At 47.6% G+C, this 13,849-nt stretch overlaps 1 protein-coding gene across 3 annotated transcripts in view; it reads left to right on the top strand.

The window, feature by feature from the left end:
- SMG7 (SMG7 nonsense mediated mRNA decay factor) overlaps positions 1-13,849 on the top strand; it is a 484,004-nt gene that overhangs the window by 212,696 nt on the left and 257,459 nt on the right. For all 3 annotated transcript variants that reach the window (XM_078643137.1, XM_078643126.1, XM_078643118.1), the window contains exon 10: positions 9,720-9,876. In XM_078643137.1, coding sequence (XP_078499263.1) covers positions 9,720-9,876 — 157 coding nt within the window. The remainder of the gene's footprint in view (positions 1-9,719; positions 9,877-13,849) is intronic.

Here is a 13,849-nt window from a genome sequence, read left to right as displayed (position 1 = left end):
AGAGGAAAGCAGGACGGACACAGAGTCGGCACCCTCTGACCTACAGGAGGTAGATTACATAGATGTCGACACCGACAGCCCGGAGGAGGTGGTCGACACTTACCCCTCGAGGCCCTCGCCGCCGGACGACATCGGGGCCTACAACTCGGTGATACAATCTGCCGCAGCAGCTTTCAAGCTCAAGCTCGACGAAGAGAAGCAGAAAGCAGACTTCCTTCTAGAAACATTGCTCCCAACACAAACGAGGAGCCAGTTCCTTCCAATGCTCGAAAGCGTCCTGGTTCAGGGGAAGGAAGCATTCAGGGAGCCTGCAACATGCAAGGCAGTAACTCCCAGAACTGAGAAGAAGTACAAGCATTCCACAAAGGCCCGGCCTACATTCAGGGCACGGTCTCCGCAGACTCCATTATCACGGCCACAGCAAGGAGGAGGGCTAACGTACCCACTACCTCGGGCCCGCCACCGGATAAGGAGAGCAAAAGGATGGATCTGGTGGGCAGAAGGATCGAACGGAATGCCGCGACCCACTGGCGCATGGCTAATTCCAACACCCTGATAAACAGGCACATGTACCAGATCATGGAGGGGCTGGGGCAGTTGGTGAAGGACCTGCCCCAGGATGCCCGGCAGAAGGCCGAAAAGCTGGTTGAAGAGGGGAAAAACGTGGCAAATTCTTGCCTTAAGACGGCCCTGGATGGGGCAGACACCGCCAGCAGGCTCATGATGATGGGCGTCACGGAAAGGAGGCACGCTTGGCTCAGGATCTCGGGTTTCAAACCGGAGGTGCAACACAGCATCCTGAACACACCGTTCAACGGCAACACGCTTTTCGGAACAGTTGATGAAACGCTCAGTCAACTGAAAAAAGATAACGAAACAGCAAGATCCATGGGAGCATTGCAGTTCAGAGGGAACAAGAGGGGCACCCCGTCACGGAGGCCCGGCGGGAGAGGCGGAAACCAGCCAGGTACATCACACCAGGCTTTCCAGCAAACGCACCAGGCAGACTCGCAGGCTCAGCATGGTCAACAGAAGCAGTCCTGGCAGTACCAACAAAGAGGCCAGTCCTTTCGAGAGCGAAATGGACGGGGACAAAATAGAAGAGGGGGGCAGCAGCCCACCTCTAAGTGACTTCAAAAAACTCCGTGTGCCCGCCCACAAAAAAGATCCCAGGGGGCAGCACGTACAGATGGGTCAAGACAAACTAGAAACCTACGACCACATGACACCAGTGGGTGGAAGATTAAGATTTTACCTCCGAGAGTGGAGAGAAATCACATCAGACAAATGGATCCTCAACATTATCCAATTCGGATACTGCATAGAGTTGGAGGGGAGGCCAACAAGCAGAAAACCAAAAAGAAAAACACTAGCAAGCAAGCAGCTGCAGTGTCTTCAGGAGGAGGCAAGGTGTTCCCCAGCGAGAAGAGGGCGAGGGCGCTGGTGAAGGAAACTCGCCTCTACTGGAAGGGACAAGCTCGGACAGTGAGGACTGCGAGCAAGATCATGGGCATGATGGCATCATGCATCCACCTGGTACCAAATGTACGACTCCACATAAGACCCATTCAGGAATGGCTACAGGAGCAATGGTCACAAGCTACAGGCGGTTGGGAGGATCTAGTGGTTTTAACGCACGCAGTGCAGAAGGAGATGGCATGGTGGACCATGGAGAACATAACAAAGGGAAAGCCTCTAACGCCCCCAACGCCAACAGTGACCATCACCACAGACGCATCCCTGAAGGGATGGGGCGCTCACATGGAGGAGCTCAAGGTGAGGGGACTGTGGACGCCAACAGATGCGGCAAAGCACATCAATTACCTAGAACTGAAGACAATCTTCCTTGCGCTGAAAGCCTTTCAAACAAGACTGTACAAACACAAGGTATTGATACAAACAGACAACACCACTGCGATGTTCTACATCAACAAGCAGGGGGGCACACAGTCAGCCCCGCTTTGAACGCTGGCGCAGGAGATATGGAGATGGGCCATCCCTCTCAAGATAGACCTGCTAGCCATACACCTACCAGGGAAGGACAACATACAAGCCGATTGGCTCAGCAGGCAGACATCGGCATCCCACGAGTGGGAGCTCAATGCTCAGGAGACAAGGTACCTGTTCGACAGATGGGGTACACCATCGGTAGACCTGTTTGCCACACGCCAGAATGCAAAATGCCAAAACTTCGCATCCAGGCAGCCCGAGGAGGGGCCACTGGGGAATGCCCTATGGATAGATTGGTCAAGGACATTTGCTTACGCCTTTCCCCCGATACCACTGATGCACAGAGTGCTGAGCAAGTGCAGAGCGAGCAACATGACACTGATACTGGTCGCACCACAGTGGGTGAGGCAGACGTGGTACTCGCAGATCATGGAGATGACAGTGTGCACCCCACAGATTCAGCAGGAGGAAAGAACTACTCTCCATGCAGAACGGAGAGGTACTACATCCAGAGCCAGAGAGCATGAGCCTAGTAGCGTGGCTCCTGAGGACATGGAGTTCGCACATTTGAGACTACCAGAAAGCACCCTGAGGGTACTTCGGGAGGCACGAAGGCCCAGCACTCGGAAGTGCTACATTGCGAAATGGAAAAGATTCACAATATGGTGCAGACAGGAAAGACTCCACAATAAAATGAAGAGGGACTCCACAGTGCTAAGGTACCTGATGCACTTGCTGGAGAAGAACCTTAGCTCATCCTCTTTAAGAGTTCATTTGGCAGCGATAGTCGCCTACACAAGGGGAGAAACGTGCAGGAGCTTCTTCACATCACAGGTGGTGAAGAGATTCCTAGAAGGAGCGAAAAGGATCGCACCACCCAAGCGGGTGCCGCCACCTGCATGGAACTTGAACACAGTCCTAACGGAACTCATGAAAGAGCCCTTTGAACCACTTCACAGGGCCTCCCTAAAGATGCTAACTATGAAAACAGCCTTCCTGGTTGCAATAACGTCCTTACGCAGAGTAAGCGAGCTACAAGCGCTGGCGCTACAAGAACCCTACATACAAATACACAATGATAGAGTTGTGATGAGGACTGACCCACACTTCATGCCGAAGGTGGTATCCAAATTTCACATGAACCAGTCTATACAGATACCGAGTTTTTTCCAAAAACCAACAACTAGCGCAGAGCGAGCTCTTCACACCCTGGACGCCAGAAGGGCAGACACAGGAAAACTAAACAGTTTTTTGTGTCATTCGCAAACAGCTTCATGGGGAAAGCTGTAACCAAAAAGACCATTGCACGATGGATCGCACAGACAATTCAACTCTGCCACAAGCGTGCAGGACAAGAACTGGCAGAGGGGACACGTGCCCACTCCACCAGGAAGAAGGGCGCTACAATAGCCTTCCTGGCTAACACACCCATAGAGGACATATGCCTGGCGGCAACATGGGCTTCGGTGCACACGTTCACGAAGCACTACTGTGTGGACATACAAATGAACAAGGAAGCTCAAGTGGGACAGAAGGTGCTACAGCACATATTCAACACCCAACGCTCATCTTCCACCCAGCCGCCACAGAGATGAGAAACCGCTACAAAATCTATGCACAGCATAGTGAATCCAGAAAGATTCACGCTGCAAAACGAATAGTTTTCTTACCTGTAGGTGTAGTTTTGCAGCTTGAAGATCTTTCTGGATACACTAGCGAACCCACCCACCTCCGCCAGAAAGATGAGGCTGGAGAGAGAAGAGGTGGTTAACTAAAGAAAGGACTTTAAAAGTACAAAGCGGTAAAATACCAAATCAATACAACATTGCCATTACTTCGGAAACGAAAGAAACACGGAAAAAAAGAACCCGAAGATGGCGCCCAAGAGTGGGAGCTTCCGCAGGAAGCATGCCGACGTCACCGGAAATACACCCAAGGGGGTGTGACGCCGACGCCCACCTGGGCTAAGAAAAAAAAAACAAAGAAAAGACTACGAATCCGGACCCAACCACAAGACCGCGGAATAATGCACAGCATAGTGAATCCAGAAAGATCTTCATGCTGCAAAACTACACCGACAGGTAAGAAAACTATTCGTTCTCGCTTGCGGGAACGAGCTTTAAGCGCGTTCGTCGTAGGCGAGACCTAAAAAGCAGGATTAGCTGCTAAACATGCATACCGATTAAACCAAGCCGACATGTTTCATTGCCTTTCACAACTTTATAGGCAATTTCTTCAGGGCTATAGTATTTTACCACTGCAAAGTTGTTGAACACACCAACGTCATGACTGTCAATAAAAACACAAGAAATGTGTATAAGTCCTCTTTACAGCATACCCATGACACTACTACTCGTGTAACACACTATTGCACAGAAAACTTCTATTTATATTTACCCTTAAAGAGTCCAGGTGCCTCCTACCGGCCAACAGGTCTTTTTATGTAAAGAATTCCTAGTTTTGAGCTGCACCCCTGTCTGTGAGTCGCCCTTTATTTAGCGTCGGATATTGTCTCTAGAGAGGGAGAAAAGGGTTTCTGCGTGTTAAAAACATAATAAAAGCTTGTAACAGAAGTAACCCGAGCCTACGGGGGACTTTCCATAGCTAAGATTATGCTGATTGTTTCTCCAATCTATCGTGTCCCATCTATTGCATCCCGCCGTCTCCCTTTCCTTACCGACCAAAACTGGGTCTAGCGCGTTGTCTCCTCCAGTCTCAAACACGCTGTTTTCCATTCCTGTTTTTATTTTAAGAGGACACCGCTCGAAATCTCGGGAGCGTGCTGTCCACAGTCGCGGGATTCTCGCACCTAGCCCAATGTCGGCAAAAGACGCAGGAAAGTAAACAAATCTCTCGATTTCATGTCCGCCATCTTTAAATATCTCAGCGTACTGGAGAGCATTTCCAATTGAACTTTACAGATAGTCATACACATAGCTGGAAGCCAAAAATTAAAATGTTAGAAAAGTGTTGATAGTTCTGTAATATCAAAAGTGAATTAATAATAAATTCTTAAAGGAAGATTCTTAAAGAAAAATACAAATACAAGTCATGATGTTAAGGCTTCTGACAGCGGTCCCGCAAGGGATCAGGTAACTCGCGCTCAAATCTTAACTGTTCTCATGGGTATTTAGTTCCATTCTCAACAGGAAACCAGGGGTTGTTAATTTGGTTAACACCTCCTAATTTAGAGACTAAAAGGCCGCCATCTTTGAATGTAAGCAGAACACCCGGAGCTAATACAGGCAACTACTAGAACCCACACATATGGTCCAATGGCTACATATTTATTTAGTCCTGCCCTGGTCTGTCTCATATATGGACGTCAAGGGGTAGATTTATTCCCAGATATGCATGGCAAATTGCTCTCTGCTCATTAAGATAAATAAAGGACGCGGGGGAAGTAGGATGGAGACGTGTAAATGCAACCTACAAAATGTAGTTGCATTGGTTGTTATTTAGTAGCAGACATCATATAATGGTTAGATTTACAATTAACCTCCAGCACTCACACTTCACCAATATCAAACTGACAAGCAATTTTAAGGCTCTTAAGTCCTTGTGTAACATTTGGACGGCCTACATACAGGGTACGGGTTACAGATACATATCTAGTGGTCAATGTACTTTATTCCACTCCAACAGTTCGTTCAGTCCTTCTTCTTCACTGTATTCTTGAAAGATCCATCTTGCTTCTTTGGATATCAGTAGTCTTTCCACGCTTTGAGCATCTCCCGTTACTTTTTCTAGCACTGCCCAAGTAAAACAGTGTTTTGTAGTGTGGAAATGTTGGACTAATTTGGTTGACAATTTCCCAGCTCTTATAGTGCTCATGAGGTAACAATAAGGGCAGAGGTAAGAACAACAACTCCCGCTCTGCCTCCACCCCTGGCTCCCAAACGGTCATTTCGCCGCTCATCTTACAGAGGCGCCACCAGGGGATACTCTTCAGACGCACCCTCTACCTCTTACAAAGCCCCAACACAATCCACCTACAGTAGGGGCTACCAGAGGGGTGGTTACAGAGGTAACAACAATAAGGGCAGAGGTAAGAACAACAACTCCCGCTCTGCCTCCACCCCTGCCCAATGACTTCCCTCCCCTTCCCCCCCTCCCCATTCCACTCCTGTCGGGGGAAGACTACAACAATACCTACCAGCTTGGGAAAACACATCAGACAGGTGGGTGCTACAAATAATTCAGTCAGGTTACTGTCTCGAACTAACATCTCCCCCCCCCCCCCAAACATACCACCCAGGCAGCGTCCACTGTAACAAGAACATCTGATACTGCTCAGACAGGAGGTTCTATCCCTCCTGCAGAAAAATGCAATAGAACTAGTTCCAATGCATCAGCAAAACAAAGGTGTACACTCTATGTATTTCTTCATCCCAAAGAAGGACGGATCTCTAAGACCTGTCCTAGACCTGAGACCCCTAAACCTGTAAATACAGTCAGACCACTTTCATATGGTCATACTCCAACAGGTCCTTCCGCTCCTTTTACAAGACGACGTCCTTGTTACTCTGGATCCCAAGGACTCCTACTTCCACATTCCTATCCACACAGTGCACAGAAAATCTCATATTTGTACTAGATGGTCAGCACTACCAATTCAAAGTACTCCCATTCGGAGTCACAACAGCACCAAGGGTGTTTACCAAATGCCTAGCAGTAGTTGCAGCACACTTAAGAAGAAATCATAGTCACTTCTTCCCATATCTAGACGACTGGCTCATAAACGCCAGCTCATACAGCCAGTGTGTACAACACACTAATGCCACAATTAAACTGCTCCACGACTTGGGATTCACAGTAAATCACACCAAGTCACATCTGCAACCGTCACATGTACAACAATATCTGGGCGCTACAATAAACACCCAATTAACACTAGCGTATCCCTCTCCAGCCAGGATAACAAGTGTACAAACTCTCCTAACAAAATTCAAACTGCAACACTCGCTTCCAGCTCGAGTGTTCATGCAGCTCATAGGAATGATGGCATCTTGCATATTCATAGTACCTCACGCAAGCCTACAAATGCGTCCACTTCAAGAGTGCTTAGCACGACAATAGAACCAGGCTCACGGTCAATTAACAGACCTAGTGTTGGTAAACAGTCGGACTCATCGTTCTCTGCAATGGTGGAACACCAAAAACCTTTCAAAAGGCCGTACGTTTCTAGAGCCAGTTCCTCAAATAGTCATAACAGCAGACGCATCGCTCTCCGGCTGGGGAGCTCACCTACTGCATCACACCATGCAAGGCAGGTGGACACCGCAACAAAGGTTACTCCACATCAACCCCTTGGAGTTACTAGCTGTATTTCTAGCCCTGAAAGCATTCCAAAAGCAAGTGTCAGGCAAAGCTGTCTTAGTCCGCACGGACAATATGACAGCAATATATTACATAAACAAAGAAGGGGGGACACACTCTCTGCAGCTCTCTGTTTGCGCAGCAGATATGGAGATGGGCTATACCACTAAAGATCTTCCTCTTAGCCCAACATGTTCCAGGAGTACAAAACACAATGGCAGATCTGCTAAGTCGACAGACACAGCAAATCCACGAGTGGGAACTTCATCCGCAAGTTCTTCAACCGTTCTTTCAACTGTGGGGACCACCTCAGATAGACTTCTTCGCCGCCCACGAAAACGCAAAATGCCCAAACTTCGCCGCCAGATATCCACGCCCACTGTCCAAAGGCAATGCGATATGGTTGAACTGGTCTGGAAAATTTGCGTACGCTTTTCCTCCTCTCCCACTACTTCCGTTAGTGGTACGCAAACTACAGCAACATTCCCTAACACTTATTCTAGTTGCTCCTACTTGGGCCAGACAACCGTGGTACACCACGCTGCTGCAACTTTCTGTAGTACCACACCAGAAACTAAGCCTATCTCCACGCCTATTAACACACCTCCGCTGGGTCTCAACCTTGCGATCTGGCTCCTGAAGTCATAGTTTGGTTACCTTAACCTCCCTCCAGACTGTATGAACGTTATTAAAGAAGCTAAAAGTCCCACCACTAGAGCATGTTATGCAGCTAAGTGGAAACGGTTTGTAATATACTGTCAAAACAACCACATCAATCCTTTAGATGTGTCTATTCAACACATCATAGGATACCTATTACACCTTCAAAAGAGTAATTTAGCGTACACGTCCATCAGACTGCACCTTGCGGCCATTGCAGCATACCTACAAAATAAACATCTATCTCTATTCAGAGTACCTGCCATAAAGGCTTTTATGGAAGGACTCAAAAGAATAATCCCTCCCAGAAACCACCTTCACCAGTGTGGAACTTAAACATTGTTCTCACACGGTTAATGGGACCCCCCTTTGAACCGTTGCGTAAATGTGAATTGCAATTCCTAACTTGGAAAGTAGCTTTCCTAGTAGCTATTACTTCTCTCAGAAGAGTTAGTGAACTACAAGCATTTCCCATTCAAAAAACCTTTCTGCAAATGCATCATAATATAATGGTTCTACGTACTAGTCCTAAATTCTTTCCAAAAGTCATTTCACCCTTCCATCTGAATCAGTCTGAGATGTCCGTATTGTTCTCGCAGCCACAAACAGTCGCAGAAAGAGCTCTTCACACCTTGGATGTCAAAAGAGCATTGCTTTACTACATTGAAAGGAGACAAACTTTTCGTAAAACTAAACTTTTTGTGTCTTTTTCACCACCACATAAAGGTAACCTCATATCAAAATCTGGGATAGCTAGGTGGATTGTTAAATGCATACAAATCTGTTACCACAAAGCTAAATGTACGTTATCTATTCCTCCCAAAGCCCATTCTGCAAGGAAAATAGGGACGTCCATGGCAATTTTGGGGAACATTCCCCTAGATGATATGTGCAAAGCAGCTACATGGTCTACACCGCACACATTTACAAAACATTGTGTAGATGTGCAAACTAAACAACAAGCCACTGTGGGCCAGGCTGTGCTAAAAACTCTGTTTCAAACAACTGCAACAAATACTGGTGGTCGCCGCTAAAGGTGGGTACTGCTATATAATCTATGCACAGTGTGTAATCTGCAGCTCATATGCCTCGAACGGAAAATGCTACTTACCACTATGCATCTGTTCTTGGCATGTAGAGCTGCAGAGTTGTACACGCCCTCCCCGGCTACCTTTATCTGTTCCAGAATTATCTTAATTAGATACAAATTACATGGACATCACTACTTTCTTGTAAGACTCCATCACTTCCCTAATGGCGTAAAACAATCTGGGGATGGAGCCGATGCCCATGCGCAGTATGATCCAAAGGAGGAGTCGACTATCCTGTGACTTCCAAAGACTTTTCTATAACAAAAACAAACTGCAAACATCTGGGTCAACACTAGGTGGCCATCTATGCACAGTGTGTAACTCTGCAGCTCTACATGCCAAGAACAGATGCATACTGGTAAGTAGCATTTTCCATTTGCACTGTTTACTAGAAAACCTAAGCTTAAAGCCAAGAGGTGCGTTTTAAAATATGCCTCTAACAAAGTCATCTTTTAGCTTTCAGTAGTCTCAGAACTTTATAGTGCCATTCTCTACACTTGTGTTAAAGTTTGTCTACCAATTTAGCCAATGACTGCTTTACAAGCATTGAGCAGATGTTCAAGGTATATCTGAAAAATTTAGACAATTCACCAATTACACATGGCTTTGCATCTTATTACAATCAGAATGTCTCTGTGAGGCATGTAGTGATGCGGATATGTCTGGACCCCTTAACCGTTGACCCTTTCTTATCCATAGTGTCCTTTCTTGGTGTATTGTGCAAGTGGCCGCTTCAGAGCTCATACCGGGATGAATCTACTGTTGCTGACCCTCTACCTGCCATTAATGTCTCGTTGGATTGGCTAAAACTCAGACCCAGCGTCTTCCAGGAGCCCACAGTTCATGAAAGGCAATAGTGAGTAGTGCAATGTTCTCTTGGTGAATGTTTTTTCTGCAAGATGTTAAATGGAATGCACAATGCTCACTTTATAAGTATACATACACGTGTATGTGTATATGTGTTTGTGTATATATATGTGTGTATTTGTATGTTTTGTCGGTGTGTGTGTGTGTGTATATGTATGTATATATGTGTGTGTGTATATTTGTAGAAGTGTGTATGTATAAATATTATGTTTGTAGCATGTGTGGTTGTAGATGCACACGATTACCTTACTCCTGCAAGCCAGTGTTGGTCTCGGACTTGCAAACGTCTTATCTTTGCAGTCTCCCGCGCCACTCAGTGACTCCTTTCAGTGTGCATTGAGCATGGGCACCACTGTCCAGTTCGAACATACGGCTGGGCTCCGAGTTTGCCATGTTCTCCACATGCCAGTCGTGTCCCATCAGTGGCCTTATCAATCTCTTGCATCAGGCTCTTTCGAGCTGCGTTATGACCCAATAATTCACTGGAAATCCCTCAGACCTCAAGGTCCATAGTTGTCGAGTTTCACTCAGGGCTTAGCCCCCTTCCGGGGCCCAACACACTTCATTGCCCGAGAATGCGTCATGGGTGATGGAACACACAGAATTTCAAGTGTTGTCCAGGCCACACAAAATATCCATTGACTGAGAAAAGGTGTAACCTACTCCTGTCCCTAGACCACAAGAACGACACCTGTGCCTTGCGTCATGACTTCCTGTCGAAGAAGATCCTCTGGTATAGGAGGGAACAAGACTGGTTCCTCCGCAACATGCAGCAGTAGAACATGTCCGGCACCCCAGACATCTTTGGGAAGAAAATGCACTCTGCTACAAGAGTAATGGTCGCTGAGCCTGAGCCCTAGATCGCTCTCACTGAACAAGTGTGAAGACCAGCCACATGATGTTGCTCCAGCACAGAAGACTGGGCCTTGGGTCAAAAACCACACATAGAACCTAGAGTACCTCAGGGGCTCAGTAAGAGCATAAGATAGTACCTTGAATCGAGATAGAACAACACTCCCATAGGAGTAGAGAATTGAGCTCAGAGCATGGTGGTCGAGGCAAATCCACACACAGACCATTGCTGACTTCTACGTCTGGTTGTCTAAGGGTCTTTTCACCCTTATGACGAGCCAAGGTGGGAGGGGACTCTCTGATGACCAGTGGGACAACTATAACGTAGACTCATTGTGGACACTAACTCAGACCATTATCGTTTCAGAGCTTTAGCCCAGCTTATACAGCTGCATACCATGAAAGTATTTAGTTGGCAGCTACCTACCACAGAGTGGATATGCACGTAATAGAGGAGCAAGATTATATCCTCTTGTAGACGCTTTCCAAATTAGTGTGTTCTGTCCACTTCTTCCCTGTGCTAAAGGGGATGCTAAACTCTGCCCCTAATAACTTCAGAGCACCTGTCAAGACTAGAGAAGTCCTCCCAGGGTAGACAATAATCAGTGATCCTATGTGTTAATTAGGAAGCATGTCCCAACTGGAGTTCCTAGTGGTCCATGCTGCTCGCAAGCCCACCTCTGTCCAAATCACTCTCCTCCAGATAAGGAGAGCAAGAAGATCAACGATGTAGGCAAGAGGTTTTTGGAACAGCCATTGACAGCCAAAACTGAGGCCGTATCACAGATAGTGCCCTGGGGTTGCAGTGGGCTTTTGCGTCTGCTTTGCGTGCCCCCGGGACACTTTGGTTTTTATAGACGGGGACACAGAAGCTTGTGCATCCCCTTCTATAATACCAATAGTATTGGAACGCTTAAAGCGCTAGCGATATCATCCGAGGGTGTTCCCTTAATTGCATAGGGGTGTGCACTATACAAATGAGGGAATTCCTTTGACTCTGTGCCCGCGCAGTATTAGACGCAGGCGCAGAGTCAAAGATGCCCTCAGGAGGCGCACTGACAGTGTGCCATTTAAAATGTGGCAAACAGTCCGTGCGCCTCCTGGCAGCAGCCCTCTGCAGGAGGTACAGGGGGGTCCCCTGGACCCCACCAGACATCGCTTTGCAGGCTGGAGCAGTCACTGACTGCACCCACTTGCAAGGGGATCTCTAAACCCTCTTGAAAGTGCAGGCGGCACTGAAAACACAGAGCGGCAGCTCTGTATTTCCACATGAATGTGCTGCCCCCAGGGCAGTGCGAGTTTGCCGCTGCCCTGGGGGGCAACACATACACCATAATGGGGTGCATTATCACTGTTTTCAAGGTGCACTGGGCGCAAACAGTGGTAATGTGTTATACGGCCCCTGGCGCTCTATCAAATATGGTAGGGCATAATGGAAATAGATGGAGGTCCTCCTTAAACACTGCCTGGAACAGTTCCAAAAGAAGAGTGGAAGAGCTTTCCGGAGGGCTAAATCATCTCCAGTGCCAATATCCATTGTGTGTTGAATGCCGCAGACGCTGCTTCTAGAGGAGTAAATGCCAGTGCCGTACTTTGACCCCATGCCTGGCTCGATCTCCGGGTTTAAACCAGAGGTTCAGCAACAGCTCATCAACCTCCCATTTTGAATGGGAATGCCTTTTTGGACCACAGGTTGATGAAATGCTCAAAAAAGATATGGTGACATCCAAGTCCATGGGGCTCTCGAGCTGTAACATGTAAGGGCTCCTTTCAGAGGCTCCAACCCAGACACGTGGTGAAATCCCCCTGTTCGAGGCATATGAGCTGCAGATCACACACTTGCATTAGATCGCCATCTGGTGTTGGGCTCGGATGCTTGCAACTTGTTGTTGTCTTGGAAGAAGTCTTTGTAGTCACGAGATAGGTAACTCCTCCCTTGGACGATAGTACGCATGGGCATCGACTCCATCCTTAGATTGTTTTTTCCGCCATTTGGTTCGGATGCAACTTTTGCGCTCCAGTTCAAAACTTTAATTTCAAACTTTTTCGACGTGCAAAACCTTCTTAAACTTTTCAAATTCACTTAAGACATCGAAGTCTTCGACGCGACTTTCATCGGCCCGATTCCAGTCGTCGACGCGGGCCTCTGGGCCCTTCAATGCCGTAAGGCCTACGACTCATGGAAAGGACACCGTTCAAAAAAATTCCCCCAGTGTGGAGCGAAGTTCCCACACAGTGACCATCATAAGGTCTGCAACCTGTGTCTCTCACCAGAAAATGAAGAGTCCAGCTGTCCAGCCTGTGCTTCCTTTCAATCAAAAAAGACCATTTGAGATCGTCCGGCTCGAAGACACATCATGGCGCAGAGATCAGCTCCGGAACGAGAGGACATCTTTGATGTAGGCCCAGATGTACAAGAAGAAGATTCCGAAGATCTCGAAATCGTGTCAAAGGCTGAAGACTCTGACTCCATCACTCCTGGTCATCGAGTGAGTACTACTGCCCCTACCCCAACCCCACCATCAAAACAGAAGGCACTTGTCAAGACTTATCCTGTGGCCCCAGTCGTGACCGAAAGCACACTTCAGAAGCTCCGCCTCCGTGCCCAGCTCCGAAGAAGAAAGACAGGCCTTCCGGTAGCTCGGGACCAAGCAAACTGCATATAATAGTCCCACCGGCACCTTCGGCACCAAAACCAAAGGAACATTCGGCTCCGAAATCGCTACCAATTCCTTCGGCGCCGAAAGACAAACCGGCCTCGAACACCTTCAGGCCCATAGATAAACTGGCTTTAAACACTTCTAGGCCGAAAGAGTACGCCTCGGCTCTGAAACCAAAACCTTCGGGACCAAAAAACAAGCCTAAGGATTCTACTACGCCTCCTAAGGCCAGAGAACACAAAATCAGCACCAGCCCGCTCTGAATCGAAAAAATCGACGCCGAAAGCGGTTATCGAGGAAGAGGAACTTTTTCATGTGGAAAGCGGTTATCGAGAGAGTAACTTTTTCATCCGCATCCTGTCGATCCCAGGCAGAAAAAGATCTATATTAACCCTAAAACAGGACATGTCACAGCTGTGCCATCCAAAAATAAAAAGCCAGTGCCTGTGA

This window comes from Lissotriton helveticus, chromosome 1_1 (assembly GCF_964261635.1).
Source record: "Lissotriton helveticus chromosome 1_1, aLisHel1.1, whole genome shotgun sequence".
Classification (NCBI taxonomy): domain Eukaryota; kingdom Metazoa; phylum Chordata; class Amphibia; order Caudata; family Salamandridae; genus Lissotriton; species Lissotriton helveticus.
This window is presented reverse-complemented; position numbering and strand designations above follow the sequence as displayed.